Genomic DNA, 25,174 nt, shown 5'->3' on the forward strand with positions numbered 1-25,174 from the left:
TTAACAAATTTTGGTGCACACATATTACATAGCACTTGGTAGTCGGTGTTATTTGCCAGTTAGAAATGCGAGTACCAGAAGTTGCTCGAGCTAGATTAGTGCGTATTCATGGCTTAGTGGTGGAAAGAAACTCTAGGGTGTTATAGTTCTGTGCTGAACGATCGGAACCTTTAACCGGAAACTAAAAAAGGTTCAGGAAGCATATCGTTGCAGGAGTTCAACTGACATTTGTTGTCATCGGCCCTTCTTGCTGTCATATAGTAAATATTTCACAGGACGTAGGGCAAAGGCGCGGATGAATGGCAATGATGGCAGTGAGAGCGGCGGCCTCGGTAGCGGGAACCCCGGCGTCTAAGTCCCGCTTCAGGGGAGCGCTGGTGGCGGCTGTGCTGGGAGACTGCGTCGGTGGAGAGTTTGAAGGAGCGGAGGAGGTTCCAATGGAGTCCGTACTGCAGCACCTAAGCGGCCTGGAAGATGAAACTAAAGGAAACTGTGAGTCAATTAATGCGTTTAAGGATTATATTTGGGGAAACTGGGCTCAAGAGGTATTTTGTTTCCAGCAGCCTGTCACAATTTGTGTCTTTTAATAATGGCACAGCTTTAACGAGAGAAGCATGACTTCACGATGCTGTTTATTTGCTGTACATAGTTTTTTAAGGTAACACCTTTCTTTAATGTTCATTTTTCTCATGTCATTGACACTGATCAGTGGTCAAGTTGATTATTTTGGATCTATAGACACATCATAAACAAGCATGCATTTAGCTGCATTTAATCTTTAAAATGAGCAACAAATGCTTGATGCATTAATGGATTTATCAGTTGATTCTCAGGTGCTTCCAAAACTACTATCTACTAATTCTGCTGCCTTTAAATGACCAGCAATTGATTCAAAGACCCTTATGCAATAATCCCACTTTTATATGTTTTAAATCTTTGAAGAGATACTCTGAATAATTTAAAATGTCAATGATGCCACAATTGGCAATAGTCAGGAAAAACCTGATCATTGTGTTCCTAGTTTTCAATAATTTCTGCTCTTCTCAGGTTTTCAGGAAGTTGACTCCAAAGTTGAGAAGCCTAACCTTTTGCTATAGTATCTCACAAACTCTAATAAAATACTTTATAGTTTTAACATCAGAAAATGTGAAAAACCTTAAGGAGATACCATATTTTTGTACGGCAGTTTAAGTTTCTGACCCTTCTGTGTCATTTTGAGCTTCATTTAGTTCAGATTTTTACATTTGTATTTAATATCTAACATTTACATGTTTTTGTGCTTTAGGGAGCCTGTAACTCTTGAGTAGAGCCTTGAGCAGTTCCAATACAATCTGTTTTTACTCAGATTTATCACAGCCAAATGACACAAAGTAATTGCAGATCTGGTTTCCTGTCTGTTTTGTGAATCAGTATTTTATTATCTTGTGTAATACAATAATATATGTTTTTGATGCTTAGATCATCTAATCTGGAGTGTAGGGAGTAAATTTAGCTAGAATAGCATGTCCTGATGAGGAGAAACATGTTTAATCAGAGTTCTGTGTTTTAAAGGCGTCCTTGAATACAGCGATGACACTGCGATGACACGTTGTGTGGTCCAGTCTCTTTTGAACCGGTCTGGATACGACGAGCAGGACTTGGCCCGCAGGTAGACTGATGCCGACATCAGCATCCCTGGTTGTTTTAAGCCTGATACCAGAAAAATTTAACCTACATTTTTCACACTTGTAGGTTTGCGAAGGAGTACAGTGCCTCCCCCGGCCGCGGTTATGGTTCTGGAGTGATCCAGGTGTTGAAGAAACTTGCCTCCCCCCAGCTTGTTGACGTTTACCAACCAGCAAGGGACCAGTTTAACGGTCGGGGCTCGTTTGGAAACGGCGGGGCAATGAGAGCAGCCCCCTTCGCGTTGGCTTTTCCTAATTTGCCTGATGTCAAACGGGTCAGTGGTGACCTTTAAAAACAACAACATCCCCCAACGTAAATGAGGTTGATCATCACTCCGCAGTTTATTTTTCTTTGCAGTTTGCCCGACTTGGTGCCATGCTGACACACTCGTGCTCTCTGGGTTATAACGGAGCTGTCCTGCAGGCAATGGCTGTACATCTGTCCCTGCAGGGGGCGCTCAGCCTGCCTCAGCAGTTCATAAGTAGGCTGATCACAGAGATGGAAGAAGTGGAGGGTGAGAAGGAGGCTCTTCGTGATGCCAGAATGTGAGTTCCCAATGAATAAAAATTTTAAGAGCTCCTCCAGAAAAAAAAAACACCATAGAAAATTTTGATTTTTGTCAAAAAAAATAAATAAATCCAAAACTCCAAAGGTGGTCTCTCTGCAGTTTTCTGAATGTCTTGTGTCTTTTCAGTCTAAAAGAAGCAGAAAAACCATTCTGTGAGCGTCTCCACAGAGTCAGAGACCTGATTGACAGAAATAAAGTGAGCATAGAAGAAGTCATCTCTGAACTCGGTCAGTAAACCTCCCCACTTTGTCATTTAAATTCATATGAGAACTTTTATCTGTGTATATAATGTATTTTTTCTTGTAAATTAAAAAAATATCCAGGGATTATACTAGATCCCTGCTTTGGGATTCGGATCAAGCACAGAATCCAGGTCCTAATGTTCTTAGATGGATGAAAAGTACAACTAGCTGAAGAAAAATAAGTGGTTTAATTGAGTAATATGATCAATTATTTAAATCAGAAATGGTTGAAAAGCAACATAAATCTCTTTATGAATGAAATGTGCTCAAATTCAAAGATGCAAAACAAATCATTTAAATTATGGCAAAACAAAAAAAGTTAGAACAATAAACTTTTTCTGAACAGTACTCACAAGTTTTATTTAACTGAACTATTTTCATTTACTGATTTTTGGGGGTTTTATTAGTTTTTCTGACATTTTTAATATATTTTCTTATCTATACATTTATTATTTTTTACTTTGTTTTTGCCATCAGTTTACATTCTAATTTGTTATTCAACGCAGAAAGTTTAAATATATATATATTTTTTATTGTACTCTGTTCAGCTGCAGTGCATTAATTAAAGTGGTGGCTGTGGGCAGGGTTGGTTTAATTCATTTTATTTGTAAAGAATTGATTTTTAACCTTGTTTTAACCCTCACTGCTTTACGTCCAGGAAACGGCATTGCAGCGCTACACTCTGTCCCCACTGCCATCTTCTGCGTCCTCCACTGCCTTCAACCTCGGGACTACCTGCCAGAGAACTACGGAGGCCTGGAGAGGACAATAGCATACAGTTTGGCCCTGGGAGGTGACACAGACACCATAGCCTGCATGGCTGGGGCCATCGCTGGGGCCCACTACGGAGTCGAGGCCGTTCCTCAGAGGTGGATGAGGTGCTGTGAGGGGGCGGAGGACGCTGACATGAATGCAGCGCGGCTTCATGCGCTATACCACCAGACGTCACAAGGGGGCAGAAGTGAGACGGAGAGCTGTGAGGACAAATCTGAGTCAAACGGGACTGAGAAGAAAAAGGACTGATGTCGTCAAAGACGATTTCACTGCGTTTGGATCCAGCCAGTGTTAAGAACTGCTAAGTCGGTGTTGAGAAATGCTTGTTTTTAAAACTGTTCACTTGTGGTTTGTCAAGTGACTGAATATAAATGTGAGCAAGATCAAATAGAAACTAGAAATCCATATCGTAAGCTCACCTGTTTTATGCTGAATAATTTTTTGTCACTACAAATTGTCCATCAATGATTTTTCTCCTTTAGATGACTAGTAAACCTTTTAAAACCCTAAATCTTTGAGTATTTGATTTGAGCAAACTAGAAATTGTGTTTTACCTGAAAATCAACGCAACTCAATGTAGTTATTTAACACCACTTTAGTAATATCAACTGTGGCGGAGCTAGAGTCCTAATTTAAACCCATACAGTATCTGTGAGCCTTATTTTGAAACTCCAAGTTAAAACCTATTCCTATTATACCAATTAGAAAAATGAAAGAACTTGATATGCTGCTGAAGAGAGTTACTCAGCTGCTGAATTTACACAGGCTTCAGCCATGATGGATCGATGTGAGACAGAAAGACCTTCTGAGGAACCAAAGAAAGATGGAGCAAGTGGTTGCTATGGTGATTCCCGATATTTCTATGAAGCAGGCCACCATTCTTTTCATCAGAGAGGCAGACAGGAAGACGGTCCTCAATTTAACTGCAGCAGTGGGGAAACTATAAATTGCATCCAACAAATTTAATTGTAGGTGGAAACATTTGGAGGTTAAACAGTTCATTTTATCTGTCTTCACCGTTTTATGATGGAGATTAAAGAGACTTTAGTTTCCACTCGGAAAGAAAAATCCAAAGGTGTTACAGAGTGAAATGTGCGCTCTGGCAATTTGACCAAAAATGTTTAAGTCCTTCTGCAGATGAGTATGAAGATAAAACTGGGCAACAGTCAAAATGGTTTTGAAAATGTCCATAAAAAGTGGTTATTTCAGTGTTTATTTCATTGTACTCTATAACAGCCAGTCTGCAGCAAAATCTGAAAAATTAATTTGAATATACACGTGTACAAATTAAGTTATTCAAATGGACATACAGCTGAATGTTTCTGTAACTAATTCAAGATTTTAATGTTGAAGTGTAGTAAGATAAAAACCAACTAGACTTCAACAATTGTCTTCTAAAAGTGTAATGATAATTTCAACTTAGCTTCCCTTTTGATTCTTTCACTGAAATCTGAAAGATACAGCTACAAATAGAAAGAAATCACACCTCTCCACCTTTATCGTCGTTTTAACCAAATAAAACAGCTGCTGAGAATTAAAACAAATTATTGTAATGTTTGTTTTTGGAGCAACAAAGAAATAACTGCAAGATTTCTTAACATAAAATTTATTTAAAATAATAAAAAAATTTCCAACACATCACATCTTTTAATTTAAATAAGTGCAAAAACAGATAACACATTACATAATTGATTGTCCGGTTAAACCAATTACATAATTGGCTTCAGGAGCTTATTTTTCTGTAGATTACCTGCAGCAGCTTGATGAACTCAGAGGTTTTTCTCTGCTGGCGCGACCTCCAAGAACAGCTGCAGGAATGTTGTCACCTTATCAAACATTCCCGGGCAAAGCTTGAAATGGATGAAAGGTACGTAGACTATTGCGCCACTTAGGATAAACAACGCCACATATAGGTACTCGATTTGAGGTTGGTCTATGATGGGGGCCAGAACGAGGAAAATGGCCACAAGCAGGATTAATATGGGGAGGACAATGGGAACCTGTGAGGAGAAGAAACAGGCATGATGTCGAGCTGTTGTGAATTGCTACAAATGTTGAAATAAGAGTGTGTGACACTGACGCTGTATGGTCTGGGGAGCTCCGGTTTCTTTATTTTGAGATAGATCAGTCCAGACAGAGTGACAGCGTAGAAAAACCAAGCTGTGAAACTAACAGCAGCAGTGAAAAGTTGTTTAAAATAGAGTGAAAGTGGTTTTGTTTTATTTATTTAAGGAAAAAAGGAGATGAAGTTCACCTGAAGTAGTTGACAATACTCTGAAAGTCTCCGGGGATGAGGACCACCAAAGAGATCACAGTGGTGAAGATGAGAGCCGGAGAGGGAGTCAGCCGGTGGACATGAGCCATGGAGAGAATATCTGGCTATAAAACAAACATGGATCCCTATAAATGTGTGTGACGGCCTTTATTGCGAACAGATGTTTGTGTTTAGGTGAAATAGACAGCAGGGTACCATGTGGCCCTCCCTGGCAGCCACAAAGCAGACTCGACCGCCGCTGAAGAACGTCCCGTTTAAGGAGCCAAAAGCAGACAAGGCCGCAGCCAACGACATGATCCAACCCCAGCTTCCCAACACCTTGTTCCTGATGGACAGATGCTCCTGATTAAACTGGAATTTCTTGCAGACTTAAAGACTCTGGGCAACCGGACTTGCTCTTACCCCCAGGTGATTGCTACAGCGGTGGAAGACATGAGCTCTTTAGGTGTCATCACCGTCAGATAGCTGACATTCACCAGCAGGTACAAGCCAGTGACCAGAGAAATGGCTATCACCAGCGCTCTGGGAAGGTTTACCTGTGAAAAGATGAAACAAAGCCAACTCCTGGTTTTTGATCAGACATGTTACCGTTGAAATTACTTTCTCAAACAGGCGGGTGAAAATAAAATGTCCTTTTCGAAAACTTTCTGCACAATACCTCCTCAAAAATAATTTTCTTCCAAAATATTAAGTTTCTTGTAATCTTTTAAAGTGGTCTTAGATTTTACATGGGGCTTTGTTAGGCTATATGGTTAACAGACTGCAAATGATTAAGGTTGCTGTAATTAAACATTTAATTAAGAAAACTGCTTTCCATCAAAATACCCTAATAAATAACCATTAATGAGAAAAATCATACAGCACTTGTTTGTGCCAAGACTCGATCATAAATCAATCTAATCCATAGAGCCTGAGATCGGTTCCATAAAATTAAAACCACATCTTTTATGGTGCCTGGTCACTATAGTGGTACTGAAGCACTGATGATCCTATTTCATTCATCCATTATGTCTGTTTTTGAACTGCAGGATGAGATTTAATGTTGGTTTAACATTCCCACACACTGAACTGGTGAAGTTAATGAAATCCAAAATCTCACCTCTGGTCTTTTAAGTTCCTCTGTGACATAATTTAGGTTGTACCAGCCAGCATAAGACCAGAGACATTGATAGAAGGCCATTCCGAAAGCGCTCAGAGTAACGTGTTTCTTTAAATGAGTTTTGAACTTTTAAATTTTCCATAAACACATCGCTGCTCTTTATGACCTCCACCATCCCACCAACCACAACTACAAGTGTTAAAACTTTGGCCACCAAGAAGATCACTTGGACCCTGACAGTAATGCGGGCATTCAGGATGTTGAGAGTAGAAACAACCAGGTTGGCGATAGCAGCGGTGCATTTCACAGCCAGCTGGGGAGGCTGGTCCCAAGTTTGGAGTAGGCCAGCGCAGCAAACAGAGCCACGGCTCCCAAGAGGGCCCAGATCACTAGACTCGCTCCGGGGCTTCCCACGTGGGCCAGAACAAACTGCGGGGACATGAATATCCCAGAACCGATCATGGTTCCCGATACTATAGCTACGCCTCCAGCCAGTCCAATCACCCGCTTCATTTTCAGTCCTTCTGCTTTTTTACTTGCCATGACGGAAACTGGAATAAAGGAGACCGAATCACTCCAATGGAAACCTCAAGAAGTCTGCAGACACAGAGAAGTCAGTAACTGGTCAGAGGGCAGCAAGTCAGCAAGCTATATGATTAACTAAAGTGTGGTTGTAAATGTTTTAACATCCATCAGTTGATCATAAACTCATTGTATCTATTGCTGGGGGAGCTTTGGTTAATTAAGCACCAGCTTTAACTCTTCTTTTATCTTAGCTCACTGGAATCAACACACAAAATGGAACGAAGTCTCAATACTTTGTACTTTCAATTGGTCCAAGAAGCCAGACTTTCTTGAAATCTTTCTCAGGGTTTTCATATCTTTCAAAGATTTTCTGACGACTTTGGTAAAAGATCCAGGCAGATGTTGATGCAACTGAAAAGAAACATGAAATTTTCCCCACAGTCCACAGGAGATACAGATGTATTTCTTCTCCAAACTCCAAAGCATGACTATCATGTTTTGTAACCTAGCTCAGTTTTTCAGACTTTCTAAGCTTTTTCTTAGACATTAGCTGCTTCTTACACTTGTCACTCATTTCCACTCCAACACCACTAGCGAGTGTCATCAGGAACAATAACTATACAGAAAATAAAAGGTAAAGCAATCAAAGTCCTACTTTCTGAAAGTAAAGATACTTTTAGAAATCCTACATAGCTATTTATCCAGAAAACTTCAAGAGATTAATTGAATGTTTTTGCAAACTGTTAAGAAATAATAGCAAACCTGATCAGTCTTACTTCTGGTCGTTTGAGCTCCTCAGTTAAATAGTTTAAAGTATTCCAGCCATCATAAGACCACAGGCCCTGATAGAAAGCAATGCCGATGGCTTTCACGCCTACATTCGTTCCGTCAAAAGAGTCCTCAAAGTTTGCAGTGTTGCCCTGAAAAAGCATCACGGCTCCTCCCAGTATGATCACTGCCAGCGTCAGTGCTTTAATGGCCATGGTGACCACCTGGATGCCGGTGGCCAAGCGAACACTGAGACAGTTGACCAGAGCCAAGGCCAGGATCACCACAGCTGCCACACATTTCAAGACCAGCTGTGGAGGGGCGCAGCCACTATAAAACGGGGCCACCACATATTCAGCGCAGCTCAGGGCGATCCCAGTGGCGCTGGCGGGCCTCATGACGCTGATGAAACTGAAGACAAACACGAAGGCTGTGACTTTCCCAGCTGTTCGTAGCATGTAGATGTACTCCCCTCCAGACTCTGGTATGATCGTCCCCAGTTCAGCGTAGCAGAGGCCGCCGAGCATGGCTATCAGGCCGCAGCAGGCCCATATGATGAAGCTGGCCCCGGGGCTGCCGATTGCTAGCAGGACATACTGTGGAGAAATGAAGATCCCAGATCCTATCATGGTCCCAGCAATGAAGGACACGGCTCCTATTATCCCAACTTCCCTCTTCAGACTCAGTCCTTGCTCCATTGTTGGAGAATGCTATAGCCTGGTCTGAGGGATTTCCACTAAACACACCTCAGATCTTGGCATAGGTTACCAGTGAACCATTAGGTAATGTTAAACAGAGCAACAGGTGGTAAAACTATACTCCTGCATTGTCAAGAACGGAGAAGTTTCTTGTTCGACTTTGACATCCCTTCGAGTTGCTTTCATTCGTTTGACTGTATTAGGCTGAGATTTAAGAATGTGAAACTCATGCAAATATTTAGTGCTCTTTCTCTCTCTTCTTGATGTTACCTAATGTTAACCCTCCAGTTATGTTGCGGATCAACTTGACCCGTTTTAAAGTTTAAAACCTTTTAAAAATAATTGGAAGTATTTTTTTGCATGAAACTTTTTCTGTTTGTCTTAATAGGTGAACTCTACATATAAATTGAAAATTTTTTCATTTTACACATTTGTAACCCCCCCTGCGTCTACTTGTTACATTGATTCTGTTCGGGTCAATTTGAGTGCAAAAAAAGATTCAAAAATGTCCAATTCTATATGTTTCCTCGCAGCTATGAACCGTATTTCACCACACACACATGCACATGCAGACACACACAAGCCCACTTTCTCCCTATTCTCTTTACTTCACTAGGAAACTGCGAGAAAGCAGGTGTTCATACAACTTTTGACGGGAACCTTTTCTATTCCCGTGGGCAAACTCCACCCACACTGAGTGGACATTCAGTAAAAGTGGAGGAAAACATAAATATTGTCTACAAGACTCATTTGTCTTGATTTTAATCAGCGGGTCAATTTGACCCGCAACAGTATTTGTGTCTAAAGTTCAATTATAAAGATCACCCATTGAAAAGATCAAATAAAATGTAATATTAAAAAAATTACCAAAGATCAATTTCAAGGAAATTATTGTTTTTTTTGTGTCTAGATTTTTTTTCAGTGGACATAAAAAATGTAAATTCCATGTTTTATGTCCAAATGAGTAATTGAGTAAGTTGTCGTCATTAATCCTTAATTTCTGAGAAATTAAAAAACATCAATGCACACATATTGATTGAAATGGTTAGTATTGGAGTTAATAATCAGATACAAAAATGTTTTGGAGGAATTTTTTGGTTTCTGACACTATTGCATGATAAAACACTCCCCGGGTCAAATTGACCCACGAACATTATTGCTGTACCTCAGAAACGAAGATAACAGGAGCGTTAAGAAAATACATTTAAAATATGCTAGATTTAAAACTTAACAACATGTCTTGATTAAAATAGCCTAATTATAATTTTCAGATTAATAACTTATTCTGCCCTATTGACCTTTATGTTACCTGTAGTTACAGCAGATTGTTGGCTAAGATCTTTTGAACTGCCCTTTGTCTGTGTGGGAAAGAATCAGGAGAAGTTCCAGCTTTCACACTGGTCTGTGAAAAGCCATAAAACAGCATGAGTTCAGGCCAGTGGAGGAGAAGCTCTGCTCCCGCTTTGTTTAGATAAAGGTGACAACTGATGTTTGATCTTGAAAACAAATTGTACCGAGTTTCTAATTTTTAAGAGGGTCCGAGACTGCTCCTGGTTGGATGAGCAAAGATACGCCTTTTGTGATTAAATTAAAGACAAGAATACGTCTTTACTATAAAAGTTTGTACACAGGAGTAACAAATCAGATTTGCTCTTGCAACTCTCCAAAGACGTCTTTGCTTTTTGTTTGTCGTTTCCATCTTTTGTCTTTTTCTCTCTCAGGTAGATTCATGTGTTGTTGGTACTCTGAGTTTTCTGATGTTTTGTGATGTGCTTTTCTGATGATAGTCTGCATCTGTCTTGAATAAATGCTGATTATTGTGACGCTGTTATCTCTGTGTGATCTCAGTCTTTGTGCACAGCATTTTCTGAATCCGGGCATAAGAGAGGATATAACGAGTCAAAAGGTTTTACAAAGGGTTAATAAGTTTTAGAATTTCTCCTCTCTTAATACTAACAAGACCAACCTCTTCAAATAAAACAAAGCAAGGTCAAATTTAAAACACTGTATTTCTTGGCTGTGCTTTGAACTGTTTGTTGATTGACCTGAGTTGATTTTATTGCTTCTTTAAACCACTGATAAACTATCTACAGGGGCTTAGTGTGACATGCAGAGTGCAGGGTCATGTGAAGAAAATTACTGTTTAAATTCAAAGGTCAGACTTAAGAGATACAACAACACATGGAAAAACCAGAATGGACATAAAAATATTAGTTCCTCAGTGGTATTAGTCTGCCGAAAGCAATAGACCTTTTTTTAATAGGACTTAAATGGAGAAATTAGCAAAATGTGCCGATAAATAAATGAACTAGTGCTTAAATGATAGTCAGCAGAACTACTGCAAAAGCAGGAGTTTAAGTTGAAGCAAAGAAGAGTGTGTGAACACGAAGACATCAACCTGTCAGAAGCAGTGACTTCTGACAATCATTTATCACTTAGTGAGAAAGATCAACAAATCACAAACACTTAGGAAAGCTGCCAAACTTCTCGAAGCTTGATTTCCCTAACAGCGGAGCATCTGTTAGAACTGCTACAACACATGAACAAGGTTCTAGGATACTAATCCTAGGTAATGGGGCTTTTTAAGGGGTCCAAGTGAATGTGTGACTTTGCTTTCTATCCATAGGCAGCCCAGTTCATAAGGTGGACAACTTACTGAAGACAGTTAACTGAATATTAGTGTTTTTGGGTTGTGGAAAGAGACCGGAGCACTCAGAAAAAAACCCATGCATGCAGAGAGAGAACAAGCAAACTCCGATCAGAAAGACACCAGGTGGGATTCAAAACCAGGATCTTCTTGCTCCAAGACAACAGTGCTAATAGCTGCCAAATAAAATTATAATATGTAAAAAGTTTCATTTTTTGGCCTCTTGGCCAAGTCTATTAAGACCTGGTCAAGAGCTATGGAGAGCCATTTCATTCAAAAATAAATAGGCACACCAATGTACTGTAAAAAAAATAACTTCAAAGTAAGTGGTCCTGTTCATCAGTTTCAAATGAAGATAGAAGAGGTCATAAACTAAATAAAAGTCTGCACAGCAAAGCATGGAGATGGAAGCATGTTTTCCATTCTTGGCTATTTCTTTTAACTGATTTTGTTATTTTGCTGTTTAAAATCATTGCTTAAGCTCAAACTGCAGTTTTTAGTGACAGTGTTGGTCGGGACAATAAAACGGAGAGAAACAAATCAAGGCCTCGACCCTGAGAGATTTAGGTTCTGAACTTTGCAGTGTCATTGTAAAACCTGGACTAAAATTAGTTCCACAACGATGTAAAAAGCTGATAAGGTCAGAGTAAATAAAATAACTACTGAAAGGTATTGCTACTACAGATAGCGCTGCAAGATGCAGTGCACCTGCAGTTTACAATGACACATAAAGTTTATGAGTACTCTAGTGCAGATTTGAATTTTTGTTTATAGGTTTGCCTGATTTATTTTGTGACTTCTTACCTCTGGACGTTTGAGCTCCTCTGTCACATAGTTCAGGTTGTTCCAGCCGTCATACGACCACAGTCCCTGGTAGAGAGCAATACCGATGGGATTGATGCCCACGTTTGAGTTCTCAAAGGAGTTTTGAAAGCTCTCCATGTTTCCTTTGGCAAGCATGACCACCCCTCCTACAACGATGACTCCCAAGGCCACCACCTTAGCCACCATAAAAAACACTTGCACCGACATTGAAAAGCGAACATTCATGCAGTTTACGATGGCTAAAACCAAGACTGCAGCTGCAGCCACGCATTTCACTACAGACACCGGAGGAGGGCATTCTGGGTAGAACGGAGCCACGACGTACTGGGCGAAGCTTAGGGAGATGCCTGCAACTCCAGCAGGCCTCACAAATAAGATGGAGCTGAAGGCCAACATGAAGGCCATGACTGGACCTGACGTCCTGAGGATGTAGATGTACTCTCCTCCTGACTCTTGCATGACGGTTCCCAGTTCAGCGTAGCAGAAAGACACCAGTATCACCAGTAAGCCACAGCTGGCCCACACCACCAGGCTGGCTCCAGAGCTGCCGACGGAGGAGATGACTGTCTGCGGGGACATGAAGATCCCAGATCCGATCATTGTTCCAGCAATCAGCGACACGGCTCCTATCAGCCCCACCTCTCGCTTCAGGCTGAGCTTCTGCTGCTTCTCGTCCATCAGCTCTGCGGGTTAGAGATCAAGTGCTGCATGTCAGCTCCAGCAGTGGAGGAAAACTGTAATTTGATGACCAAAGTCACTCTTGAAGTTAATAATTATGTGTGCGGTTCATACAACATCTGAACAGGCGATGTCTTACCCAACAGCTTATCATTTTTAAATGGATCACTGCAGTTGGTGATAATTATACTTCTTTATTATGCTGTCTTTTGTTTTTACTCCTGATAACTATTGGTTTGGAAAGTCTATATCGTGCTTTGCGCAAGTGCTTCTGTTTTATAGGCCCAGAAATAGCTCAGCATGTGCTTAGTCATGCTGAATAATTGGAGGCCATAATTATCAGATGTAAAAGTGGTAGAAAATAGGCAAATACTTATAAAATCTACCCAGTACAACTGTAAAAATTAGGATTCTGTATTCAAAACAAAACCAACCAAGGCTTGTATAATACAGCTCCCATTTTTCCTAGTAGTAACAGGCTGCTTTTGGAAAACCAACAAGGTACTTTGAGGAATTCACAATTTACAGACTGATTTCCAGAACCTACAATGTACTCTGGAAGGTTCAGATTAGCTTTCTAGAACTTCAATAACTCACTACAGAGGATGCTCTCCATCGCTTACATATTGTATTCCTAGAACTAACTGACTGGATACTTTTTGGGACAGTTGAGTTTCCTTTACCATAATGGTCAGGATAACTTTGTGGAACTGGCAACAATCTTTATGAAATATTCAGGCTATGTTTTTTGGACTAAAACTTTACAGGTTAATTCTCTGGAGCTAACATATAATTCTTAATTAACTTAAAGCTTACATTTTGTAAACTGCATGGTCTTTTTTCCTGTGACTTACAGATTGCTTCAATGTAGATTAACAAGGTACTTTCCAAATATTAAGGATTACATTTTTGTATCTTTCATGTTGTTTTTTTCAAGTTTACAGGGTTCTTTCTAGGACATTCAATGTTCCATCATGTAGTTGTTTTTGTGGCGTTTACATGTCATTTTCTCTGAACTATACTTCAAGGTCTTATCCTGAAACAGGTAGGTTAGTTTTCCAGAAATTACAGGGTACGTTGAGACTGTCCATTGCTTACAAGTTGCTTATTACTATCTCATGTCTACTTTTCTAAAGGTTATTTTCTCTGAGCTTACAAGTAAGCAGTTTCCAGAAACTGCAAATTACTTCTCTGAAGCTCATAAACTCATTTTCAGAAATTTATTGGATGCAATTTTGTGATTTTAGAATATATTTTTAACATAAATCCAAAAGGTAATTTTCAAAAAAGCAGAATGGTACATGTTTGTCCTGATAAATGACTGTACTTTATACAATCAGATCATATGTCCCTCAAAACAACTCAAAGATGTTAGATCTTTAGGAAATAAATGGGATCACCAGCAAACAGGAACTTTTTGGACATGTAACACAAAAGTTAGCTGACTCAAAAATGCAATATCAATTATATTTTGTCACCTGATTTGAAACAAAATTAGAAAATGGATCACATTTTAAATGATATACAGACTTTTACCTACTTAACAGTTGTGAATTGTTTCTATATAATTAAACTGAACTTAATTACCTTTTTTTAATTTTTAAAAGAAATGCCATAGTTTCCCATAAATTTCAGGACTTTACTCATTTGTAACGTTTATTGGGAGTGATATATTTTATGACTCTATTGGTACAAACGGGCTTCCATACTTGACACTTTCGATACACCCGAGTCACAAAAATGACTTAATCAGCTCTGATGTCGCTAAATCAAAGCACTCTAACCAACAAACAGATGAGGAAATATTTCTCTGGTAATCAGCACATCTGAACAACCATTATGATAACGTTTATGTAAGATTAGATTTTTTATGGACCCTTTAGAAATGCATCAACAAATCCAATAAACCAATAAATATTTGTGATAGGAAGAGAGAGTCACAATTTATTGATAAAACTAGTAACAAACACGTTTGCTGGGCTATTATCAGTTCAGGCTTTGTCCTCTGCTCCTGTGATAAAAAGGTGAACGTTTTTGTTGGAGTGCAGCATCTGTCCAGCTCGCTGGGCTCCGGTGATGGCAGCCAGCTTGTGGGCATCGTAGCGGGAATAGAGGGCAGTGCAGGTCCAGCTGGCCTCCTCCCCCTGACCTCCTGCTGCCAGCATGTTGCACACCTCGCTGTAGAAGTGGGAGAAGGTGGGCAGGCTGTAAAATATCAGGTGCTTGATCCCTTTGATAGCGTACCTGAATGAAATAAGCACGATGTGAGCGGATTGTTACAGGTAGAATAGGAGATACCACATAATTTGATGGATAGTAAAATAAGAACAGACCTCTTGTAGAAGTGGAAGCGCTCGGTGAAGAGCAGGAACTGTTTTTCTCCTTTCAGAAAGAAATGCCTGGCTCGAGAAACCTCTGACTTGCTGGAATATTCACACACGGACGTGAAGCTAATCTCCTCTTTCTTCATGTGATTTCGCAGCCGGATGTAGTCGAAGTAGGATGGGATGTAGATCAGAGTGTGGGACATGACCGAGTCCCTGTACTGAGGAAGTACTTTATCGATGAAGAACTGAAACCTACAAGAGGATGAAGAAAATGATGAAGTATAGTTCAAGCCAAAGGCACAGCAAGGAGGTTAAAAAGTTATTTCGGCTGAGACATGTACCGAGCATCTTGATTCATGAAGTTGTCGGATGGAAACACCTGGAATACGTGAGGCAGCTGAACCAGCACCTGGCAGATGGAGCCCGTCTTTGGCATGTTTTTTGTGGTAATCTGAGACAAAAACCCCAGAAACACAGAGCATGCAAATTTCAGTCAGGTGTTAATAATGACATGCAATGATCTCCTACTAAAACATAATTAAATTAAGAAAACTGTGAAGGTTAAAATAAATGTGGTGTATGAATCAGTGCATAGATACAATTAGATCAACTCAACAATGACAAATCCCTGATATTGTTCCCGTTTCATAAAGTCCCAACGTTCAGATGCTGTTGTAGATTTTTTTTAGGGTCAAAGAGTGGCATCATCTCTGCATGGGGTGTTGCAGAAAAGTTTCACTCTGAAACCTGGTTTCAAAAAGCACCGGTGTGAGAGACTCACTGGTGTCAATCAAACGAACGGCTAGATCGCAACAAAAAAATGTTACGGCTTCGCTGAAGATCGGCTCGGCGCAAACGAGGCCTAAGATTTCAGATCTTTGAAACACAAAAATAAGCGAGTATCTCTACTGCCTGACCTGCCCTCTGTAGTTGGCACAGTGTTTAGTGAGGATGTTGTTGATCTGCGGGTCCTGGATGGAGCTGAACACCAGCGTCTGTCTGTAGTGTCTGGCCCAGTTGTTCAGATTCCACATCCGCACTCTGGAAAAGTCGACTCCGTGGGAGTCCAGCGGCTGCAGGTTCATGTGCTTCATCACATGCTGGAGGGTGAGGACAACACTTACAAACTTAAACACACAAACACGTTACGTTTTGTAGGTTACAGATCGATAATTACTAAGCTTTAAACAAAACATTGCAGTAGCAGAACCATCCAGCTTGACAAAACAAATCAAGATAAATAGAAATAATATACCGAAGAAGAACACTGAAATAGTTAGATACATGTTGACATTTTGAGTTTTAAATTTTAAAAATCACTGGTTCAAAAGCCCAAAATTTCTAACCTATTTTAATACTCAATATTCTAGTTATGAAGAATGGAAAACTTCAACAGCAGGTGGTGCCACATGTAAACTCCTCATACCAAGACATGCTCCCAGTTCTGCATGAGGAAGACGTCAGTCTGATCCAGCACCAGCAACTCAATGGACGACAGAAAGTCGTAGTCTCTCTTGCTCTCTCCTTCGGTTCCCAGCACCGTTCGGAGGCCGAGTGGAGACGCAATGATGATGTCTGATGAGTAGAAGGGGGCGTAGAGGCGCATGTTGCCCCTCACTATGGACACACCTGGGAGGGAGAGTGCAGAACCATCAGGATGCAGGGTCAGATAAGTGGCAGAGGTTTTTAGGAACTACTTATTTGAAGACGTACCTATCCTGAAGTGATCGTCCACGTTGCCAGAGAAGACGGCGTGGTAATCATCAGGCCGGCGCAGGTTGGCTGGTTTTTCTTCCTCCGCTTCTCCAAACTCCTCCTTGAACTTCTTCTTGTTGCTGACAACAATCTTTTTGCCTTTGGTCTCCAGCAGGCTGATGAGAGTGTGGACAACTTGCAGAGCGGCCCCCCGGAATGGAACCAGGATCAGAACCTGGGACAAAGTGGTTGCGATCCTTACATGCTCTGTAGGTGGTCTGGGTTAAATTAAAACTCTTCCTAAACAATTTTTAGTCCAATGGCTGAGTGTTAGTGTGATTTTATAGAGATTCATAAATGGATCCCAATGGGTTTCTTCTATGTGTTAAGATTTTATTTTCTCTGAGGACAAAAGAAAAATAAGAAAATATTCCACAAGATTGAAAAGCAAAGCTTCTCAGGATCTGCCTGTTCAACAATCAGGAATATAAGAGGTCTACATATTTTTTCCTTAAAATATGTTATACTCTGTCCACTATTTTTATGAAAACCTTGACTTGTGCAAACAGATTTTTAAATATATATTTTTTTGAAATATAAAAACTGCATACATTTTTTTCTACGTCTTACTAAAAGCAAAGGCAACAGTGAGAGCACAATAAAATAAAAACTTACTGTTAAAACTGACAATCATGGATGTTAAATTTTAAACTTTTGAGCCTTCTTCACTTTGAAGTAACGTCCAAACTAAAGCTATTTATTGTTTCTGTAGCTTGATGGTGATTTGATGAGGTGTATTCACTCATCAGTGAAATAAAATATTCATTTTCTGAAGGTCAGTACAGCTGAAATATGTATCGATTCTGGTGAACCTCTGTGTTTTCCAAGTTAATATAGATGTTACATGGTAACAAATTTCTAAAAAAAAAAAAACTAAACATTTTTCATAGAAGAGATCTCTGATGCTTTGATTTAAAAAAAATAATTGCAGCTAAAACTGACCCGACACATGTGTTTAGTTGTTTACCTTTGGCCTGGTCAGTCCCTGGTCTCTGGGTTCTTCCTGCGGTTCAGCTCCAGCTTTACCCTGACTCTTCCGCTCTCTCAGCTGGGTGTTGTGAGCCAGGACTCTGGAGTTGGCCTTCAGGATGTGGTTGAGCACATGCAGGCAGTATGCACTGCGAACATACGGGCCCTGCTTCAAATGGCACGCCTCTGGGTGATACAGGTCCTTGTAGGACGCCATGAGGGTCAGCAGCTCCATCTGGAGGGGGCTGATCTCTTCGGTATTTCCTTTAGGACTGAATGACTGGTTCAGATTCCTCCAGCTGCTCTCCAAAACTTTATGGAAAACAGTTTGGTTTGTGTCTTTTTGGGGGCCGAACCTTTCAATAGAGTTGGTGCAAAGAAGGTTTCCCAGTTTTGCCCACTATAAAAAAAAGGGAGCAGAGAAACCTTAGAAGTGGCTCAGTGCAACACACAGTACAATGGAAAAGTATTCCCACCACGTGAACCAATCTGCAGGAAATCACCCAGCTCTATTTTACCGTGTCCTGCATCAATAAAAATATAATTAAAAGTTGCTTTAAGCTGTGACAAGGTGACTTTGTGTATACCGTGATCTGAGTTTTGGATTTGGAGCCAGATGTAATTCTGAGCACATCCTCTTCAGTGAGTTCGGTATCCAGGTGGACTAAAAACATGTCTGTTAAAAAAAAGGGAATAAAAGACAAAATGTAACACACCAAAATGACCAATAAAAAAAAGAAGATTATTAAGTTTTCTGTCCGCTCTTACCTTTACTGTTCTTGAGTTGTGGAATGTTTTCATCCTGTTCTCCTTTTTCTATAAAGTTGGTCTCCAGACAGAACGCAGACTCATGCTCCTTGTCCACAAACTCTTTGTCTCCTGCCACCTCTTTCTGTTCATTCACCCCCTCCTCCTCTTCATCGCCATGCTCCTCTTCTCCATGTTCTGCTTCCTCTGCATCCTCACCCTCAACATTACCCTCTAATGCACATTAAACTCTTATTTTAGTCAAGCACAAACTGTTGTCAAACATTTTTTAAAGACAAAAAAAAAAAAAATCCCCTTGCCTTCAAAGAGGAGCTCTTCCTCTTCGTCATCACTGCTTTCATCCTCGTGGCTTTGAGCATCAGCTGTGGGTTCACTGAGCGTTGAAAGAAGCTTCTGATAGGCAGTTTGTTGCTCTGGTTCTTCATCTTCTTCCTCTTCCCCGTCTACAGGATCTGAGTCAGATTGTTCTGGGCTTGATGGCTGCACCAAACAAACAAACAAACAAACAAACAAACAAACAAACAAACATTTAAAAAACTGAAACGGTTCTAAATACTTGTAGTAAAACTAAATCTAAGCAAAGCTATGGTTCAATATTCCCAAAGTGTTGAGAACTAACTTCAAAACATTGAGCAGATAAGAAACTCGGAAGGATTATTTATTAAATAAATTGTTTTTCAGTACAATTATTTTGGTGTTTGATCTGGAAACTCAAGGAACACTCACCAGCTCCACAATCTGGGTCCTTTCAGGTCTTTCATTCACACTGTGGAAAACACACATCAGTAAATTAAGCAGCGAGATAAAGACAGATCTGATATGACCTGATGGACAGACTCATGAGTGACTAGATGGATAGTTGGATGGACCGCTGCATTAATGATGAGAGTCATAATAAGCCCCTGGGGCTTATTATCTCCGCAACACATTGCATTTGTTTCCTTTTGGATTTGTTGTGATCTATTGGTATTCATATAGTGCAAATTAGAACAACAACACAAAGTAATAGATGGAAGGACAGATATATCCAACTTTAGACAATAGAGCAGAAACTGACCTGAAAGGGGTACATTTAATATTAAATGTTCCCCGTTCTCTTATCCCTTGCATACCAAGACCTGGAAAATACTGCAGTCAAATTTCTGAAACCCTCAGGAGAAACAATGATATTCGTCCTTTACTGCGAATTCGCGCGTTTAAGTAACATAAACTGCTATAGCTAATAAATGTCTACAAAATAAACCTCGACTGTTCAAATGAATAGCTAGTCACGTTTATTACGAGTTTATTTTTGTGTTTTAGGTTAAAATGCTTGTTTGAAGGTAGTCTGACTCTGAACTAAATGTAGCTTCCTAACTCACAATAAAACGCAATTCTTCATAACAAGAAAAACACTGTTCTCTGTTATAATGCTTACACATCGTGAAATGGGTGCTCCTCTCCGAACTCCTTCAAGTGTTTCTTCTGTTTTTTGGACAGATTTGTGAAAAGCTGCTTATTCTGCCGCCGCTTCCCCATGACTCTCGAGGTGTTGTTGTCACACGTGTGCAACTTCTTCTGCGTTTGTTGTGCTTCACTGAGCGTCTTTATCGCCACCTACAGTAGCAGAGAGGTACTGCATGCTTCCTCTCCACTTACGGTGACTAAAGAGGACGTTTCACATTTTCAGAAGCAGTCCTAGACAGATTTACAGAACTGCAAATAAAGCGCATTTAATATGTAACACACTGGTCAGGCATAACTTTATAAACACTGACGTAAATCATGCCAATTAGAATATCGTATAATCATGGCACGATGTATTTATTAAGTGAGCAGTGAAAGGAATTTTTTTTAATTCAAAGCAGATCAAGTAGAAGTAGAAAAATACTATGCCATGCTTTGGTCAATGTTCTGCTGGGGAATCTTGGTTGTTGTGGCCTCTTTCTGAGGCTGACCAGTCCAGAGAACAAAAATGCTTCAGGAATGCTTCAGGGCTTTATTGGAGTCCATGTCTCAATGGGTCAAGGTAATTTTGGTAATAAAAAGGGGATTTACACAACATATTACATCATTAAGTTACGACCATTCTGTGTTTTTTTTTATTTTTTATTTCCTTTATTTAACCAGGTAAATCCCATTGAGATCCAGATCTCATTTTCAAAAGGGACCTGGGCAGAAGTCATGATGTTTTTGCAGAAACTCTGTTTGGTAATGTTATTGTTATTTTTATAAATATTTCACTTCAACTTCAGGAGCAGAGTAAATATTTCCAGTATTATTGCTTATATTTTTGTACCTGTTATTATTCAGCCAGACATCCTTGATAATCCTATCTGGTGGTCACCTATTTTTGTCCTCTACTTGAAACTGATCTCAGCTGGTTGGCTTCTCTTTCTCCACCTGCCTTTTGAGAACTGATCATGATCACACAGTGAGGTTAAGATCTAGGGAGTTTAAATTGTAATGTACCAGGATTTAGGGGAGTTTGGTATCATTTTAACTTTTGAAACAATTGAAGAAATCACCAAAGTCGATCCTGGACAGCTTGGAAGATGTTCTCAGTAAAATCTGATATTAAATATAGAAAGTTCTCCATATACAAGCATTTCTGTAACTTATGTGCTGTGAAGCAGTGCTCCACCATGCTAAAATCATCTCTGAACCGTTCCTGGATGGTTGGAAAAAGTTGCTTATGAAGATTTAGATCTTTTCTCTTTGGGAGGACGTCCACACCCTTGGATGAGACGCAGTACATGTGATCATTGAGCTCATGCAAGCTCTCACCATTTCTTCTCAGATTGTATGATTTTCCAGATCCAACTAAATGTTCAGAAGGAGAATGCATCAGAAATAATACATCTACTCTAAACCTCTTCTCCTGTCCATGTTTTTCTCGGACTGAAACAAAGTATTAATATTTACTTTCCTGTCAGTGGCTCTGCTGTTGAGGTGATCTTGAGTGTGTAAAAGGAGGAACATTAATTCAGTCTCAGACCAGCATGATGAACATTGCTGTAAAGATCAACTAAGACCACCAGGTGTTTGCCCTGACTTTGTTAGTTATCAGACCATAAAGGATCAGACATAAGGTGCGTGCTGACCTTGATCAATTATTGAACACGATCATATCAATTTACACTTTGCCCGTTTTAGCAGTTACCATGACAAGGGCACATCTATTATTGAGTATTTGGGAGCACACAAGGGGTGTGCTCCGGGTATTTTCAGTTCCTTTGAAACACCTGTGAGACACCTGCTGTTGGATGAATAAGTGGACCGCCGATGACTTGAGCTGAAAGGGCCACTCTGTTTTGTCTGAATGGGAAGCGATGCATGTGACTCTTTTCTTGGATTTCAATGGATGGGCCAAAGATGAAAGAAAATGCCGGGAAAACGGTCCGGTTCAGAGTCGCATCTGCCAACAGTGGCCGAGTCCTGGCTGAGGTGTTCAAGGACGAGAGGACCTGGTGCGGCTCGGTTTCTGACTCTGCAGACTCGGACGGCACCGGCAGCATGGAGGCAGAGCAGGGAAGTCTGCCGCCCGCCAGTGAGGCCAACAGGCACCTGAATGGCCTGGAGGCTGCCGCGGACGAGAACGGCTGTGAGTCCGATGACCTGCTGCTGTATGCCAGTGTCAAGAGGGAGATGATGTTCAGCAACAAGAGGATCAACATCTGCAGTAAGAACGGAACCATCCGAGGGGTGAGGAACAAAGTGAGCGCAGGTCAAGTGCTTTTCAACAACCTCTCCAATATGTACTCTGTAAGTTGGTCCAGCTTTTCATTCTTTTTTTTGCCCTCAAGCCTGGTAGCCTCATGACTAGACATCACCTCTTTTTCTTTCACTGAAGGGTCGTCATCAGAGAAGGAGACCCTGGGAAAAGGAGTGACGGTTCATATCAGGCAATGTCCTTCTTAAATATCTGGGACACTTCTTAGAGACTTGATGCAATGAAAGGAGTCATTCTTTACTGATTATTGTGGAATATTATTCTTGTTAAAGTGCTTCAGACAAGATGAGATGAATTAGTATAGTCAGTTTAAAAGAAAGTACACCCATTTTTAATTCTAAGGTCACTCTAGTCTTAATCGGGATCTATCTACTTCATTACATGAATTAAACCCTTCAGCCTACAAGAACAAACAAGAGGTTGCATACTATTTACTAACATTTATTGCAACCCCCCCTCCCCCCCAAAAAAAAAAAAACTAAGTACACCCTATCAAAGAGTGACAGCCTCTTGCAACTTTGTTGAAGATTTTTCTTCCACCTATTCTTATTCGCAACATTACTCTTCATTACTTGTAGCATACTTCTCTTGAGGTCCCACCACATGCTGATTACTTCATTTTTAGCCTTTCTGTTGTTCTGATGTGTTCTACTGATCATCCATCTTGGTCCAAGCCTCAGCTGTTGGAAAGGTGGCATTGCATTTGACTCTAGACTTCTTCTATATACAGAAATATGTACAGTTGACTGGAAAGTGACAAGAACCTGTGGTTGCAAAACAAGTTAAAATATTCATTATTCTACTACCATGCTCGACAGAAGGTGACAGAGATGTTTGTGCTGATATGCTGTGTTTGGTTTTCTCCAAATGTGGTGCCAAACATCTCTACTCTCGCCTGCACAAAGGATATTGTTCCAGAGTTTATGTGTCATTTATTGCCATAATCTATCTAGAGACAAAAAGATTTAGGAAATGGCCTTATAATCCTTTGGAGATACATGTGCAGCAATGGCTTCTTCTCCAAGGTCATTGCTAATGTCTTTCCGTCTTGGCAAGATTAAAGTACCGGTATCTTAAATGGGAGAGTTTTGACTCAAACAGAGAATGTCAATAGTGTGAACGTCTGGCAGGGTCGAGTTCCAGATTTGAGGCTCAATGCTCGACTCCACATGGTGCTGAGACAGGTGGAAGGCACAGTGAGGTGGACGTAGGAGGAGGATGACATAAGGGAATGGCTGGGGGTGGCAATGTGCAAGAGGTCTGATAGAGAAGGATAGCTGAGGCTGTGAATGATTTTAAATGCGCACAGAAGAATCGGTTTAACTAGGAGCCGGTGCAGTCGCTGAAAGACAGTGACAAAATGGTGTAGCAAGGGGCTTTTGATTATAATGCGTGCTGCTGAATTATGAACCATCTGAAGCTTATGGAGGGATTTGTGAGGAAGACCGAGAAGCAGAGAGTTACAGTAATCTGTATGATGAGGCTGTGAATAATAATAGAAGTAGTAGAGGGGTTAGGAAGTGAGGGAGGCGGTTTATGTTGCATCAGTGAAAATATGGAAGAGGGCATTTGAGTATGACTTTCCCTAAAACCTATGAAAGTATTTAGGGTGTCCTTAGTTTTTTCTAATTATTATTACTGTATTTTTAAAACCAAATTTACCATTTGGGTTTCGTTTTCATTCATTAAATAATGACAGTTGTATTTTGTTCACTGACGTTGGATTTAACTAATGTTAAAACTATTTAAGGCAGATCATTTTTATTACATCCTCCACTTCTTGTAATGTTGTAGTAAGACAGTAAAACAAACTGATCTGTTTTTTTTGTGATGCTGCTATCTCGACATTTTAACACCATACCTGAATATGAAAGACTGAGAAATCAACAATTACTTCAAGAACCACTATATCAACTGTATGAAGCATTATCATAATGTTATCAATGTTTGTAAATCACTATGGCTCATCATAACATATTGTGAAAGTTGTGTGATATATCTGCATAATCTGGATTTGGTTATGAAAATGTTTTATAAATTATTATTTCTAACAGAACTCTAAGATATTTTTAAAAACATTGGAACCTGCTGCTGATTATAAATTTTTGCTTCATTCTGATGATTTATAAAAAGTCATTTTGCATCAAAAGTAATCTCATGTCATCACTAATCACGCGCAACAACTCAGTTTGACCTGATGATTTTTAGTAAAGATATTTCCTTATTGCTCAGAGATACAGAAGGAGTACTTTTTGTATTTTACGATGGTTTCTTTTTTGTAAATTGTAAATTGAATGCGAGCCAGAAAGTCATGAGACTTTGTCCCACACATCTGACATCTGAACCGTTTTTGTAAACAATTTGTAATTATGATGGATGAATGTGATCATGTCTTTTAACTCTTTTAGGATTTTCACTGGATTGGAGTGGAAATCTTTACAAAAACATGCACATGAACTCATATAAACCAATTTTGTCAAATATTAGAAATGCACTGTTGTATGGGTAATACCAAGTAGGTGTAAATGAATTAAAGACAGAGAGGATGAAGTTTCTCATCATTCATTTTAATCATTCAATCATTCTAAATAAACTAATAAAAAAAGACATGAACTAGGATTAATTGACTATATTCATTCTTTATGCATACAATCAATTATCCCTTAGTAAGGGAATATAAGCTTCATTGGTCGTAATATTGGTCACAGTATAGGCAAACCTGGAATATATATATATATATATATATATATATATATATATATATATATATATATATATATATATATATATATATATATATATATATATATATATATATATATATATATCAACACATCAGCACTTAAACAACACAATATAACTCCAAGTAAATCAAACTT

At 39.7% G+C, this 25,174-nt stretch overlaps 4 protein-coding genes across 5 annotated transcripts; 2 read left to right on the forward strand and 2 right to left on the reverse strand.

Annotated features, from left to right (window-relative positions):
- The first annotated feature begins 121 nt into the window (after window positions 1–121).
- On the forward strand, window positions 122–3,760 carry adprs (ADP-ribosylserine hydrolase). Its single transcript, XM_008399711.3, has 6 exons — window positions 122–492; window positions 1,552–1,648; window positions 1,732–1,939; window positions 2,023–2,210; window positions 2,360–2,460; window positions 3,134–3,760. Exons 1-6 carry the CDS (start codon window positions 300–302, stop codon window positions 3,496–3,498), a joined length of 1,152 nt encoding a protein of 383 aa, XP_008397933.1. The 5' UTR covers window positions 122–299; the 3' UTR covers window positions 3,499–3,760.
- Window positions 3,761–4,883: 1,123 nt separating this feature from the next.
- LOC103458713 (b(0,+)-type amino acid transporter 1) lies at window positions 4,884–12,795 on the reverse strand. Of its 2 annotated transcripts, none has more exons than XM_008399709.2 (6): window positions 12,066–12,795; window positions 5,927–6,060; window positions 5,720–5,849; window positions 5,504–5,628; window positions 5,330–5,417; window positions 4,884–5,249 (listed from the first exon to the last, which is right to left on the reverse strand). In XM_008399709.2, the coding sequence occupies exons 1-6, from the start codon at window positions 12,762–12,764 to the stop codon at window positions 5,019–5,021; spliced, it is 1,407 nt and encodes a 468-aa protein (XP_008397931.1). In that variant the 5' UTR covers window positions 12,765–12,795; the 3' UTR covers window positions 4,884–5,018. The 2 variants fall into 2 exon arrangements, with proteins under 2 accessions (XP_008397931.1, XP_008397932.2); XM_008399710.2 differs by lacking the exon at window positions 12,066–12,795 and adding an exon at window positions 7,925–8,955.
- A 1,886-nt stretch (window positions 12,796–14,681) lies between these two features.
- Window positions 14,682–20,153, reverse strand: utp25 (UTP25 small subunit processor component). Its single transcript, XM_008399708.3, has 12 exons — window positions 20,001–20,153; window positions 19,310–19,349; window positions 18,883–19,063; window positions 18,584–18,796; window positions 18,403–18,491; window positions 17,814–18,215; window positions 16,805–17,021; window positions 16,518–16,720; window positions 16,009–16,191; window positions 15,433–15,542; window positions 15,098–15,343; window positions 14,682–15,008 (listed from the first exon to the last, which is right to left on the reverse strand). Exons 1-12 carry the CDS (start codon window positions 20,099–20,101, stop codon window positions 14,756–14,758), a joined length of 2,238 nt encoding a protein of 745 aa, XP_008397930.2. The 5' UTR covers window positions 20,102–20,153; the 3' UTR covers window positions 14,682–14,755.
- A 27-nt stretch (window positions 20,154–20,180) lies between these two features.
- Window positions 20,181–24,914, forward strand: grxcr1b (glutaredoxin and cysteine rich domain containing 1 b). Its single transcript, XM_008399706.3, has 2 exons — window positions 20,181–22,327; window positions 22,416–24,914. The coding sequence occupies exons 1-2, from the start codon at window positions 21,923–21,925 to the stop codon at window positions 22,452–22,454; spliced, it is 444 nt and encodes a 147-aa protein (XP_008397928.1). The 5' UTR covers window positions 20,181–21,922; the 3' UTR covers window positions 22,455–24,914.
- The last annotated feature ends 260 nt before the right edge of the window (window positions 24,915–25,174 follow it).

The sequence above is a fragment of the Poecilia reticulata genome, chromosome 22 (genome assembly GCF_904066995.2).
Source record: "Poecilia reticulata chromosome 22, P_reticulata-male-v2, whole genome shotgun sequence".
Lineage (NCBI taxonomy): Eukaryota > Metazoa > Chordata > Actinopteri > Cyprinodontiformes > Poeciliidae > Poecilia > Poecilia reticulata.

Excerpts from the sequence above, each read along its gene's own strand:
- adprs (XM_008399711.3), top strand. The coding sequence starts at position 300 with ATGGCAATGATGGCAGTGAGAGCGGCGGCCTCGGTAGCGGGAACCCCG. Across the intron at positions 1,940-2,022 it reads ATTTGCCTGATGTCAAACGG|TTTGCCCGACTTGGTGCCAT; the intron begins GTCAGTGGTGAC and ends TTTTCTTTGCAG. Across the intron at positions 2,461-3,133 it reads AGAAGTCATCTCTGAACTCG|GAAACGGCATTGCAGCGCTA; the intron begins GTCAGTAAACCT and ends CTTTACGTCCAG.
- LOC103458713 (XM_008399709.2), bottom strand. The coding sequence starts at position 12,764 with ATGGACGAGAAGCAGCAGAAGCTCAGCCTGAAGCGAGAGGTGGGGCTG. Across the intron at positions 5,418-5,503 it reads AGTATTGTCAACTACTTCAG|TTTCACAGCTTGGTTTTTCT; the intron begins GTGAACTTCATC and ends TGCTGCTGTTAG. Across the intron at positions 5,250-5,329 it reads AGCTCCCCAGACCATACAGC|GTTCCCATTGTCCTCCCCAT; the intron begins GTCAGTGTCACA and ends TTCTCCTCACAG.
- utp25 (XM_008399708.3), bottom strand. The coding sequence starts at position 20,101 with ATGGGGAAGCGGCGGCAGAATAAGCAGCTTTTCACAAATCTGTCCAAA. Across the intron at positions 19,350-20,000 it reads GAGCACCCATTTCACGATGT|TGTGAATGAAAGACCTGAAA; the intron begins GTAAGCATTATA and ends TGTTTTCCACAG. Across the intron at positions 18,492-18,583 it reads ACAACTCAAGAACAGTAAAG|ACATGTTTTTAGTCCACCTG; the intron begins GTAAGAGCGGAC and ends TTTTTTTAACAG.
- grxcr1b (XM_008399706.3), top strand. The coding sequence starts at position 21,923 with ATGGATGGGCCAAAGATGAAAGAAAATGCCGGGAAAACGGTCCGGTTC. Across the intron at positions 22,328-22,415 it reads ACCTCTCCAATATGTACTCT|GGTCGTCATCAGAGAAGGAG; the intron begins GTAAGTTGGTCC and ends CTTTCACTGAAG.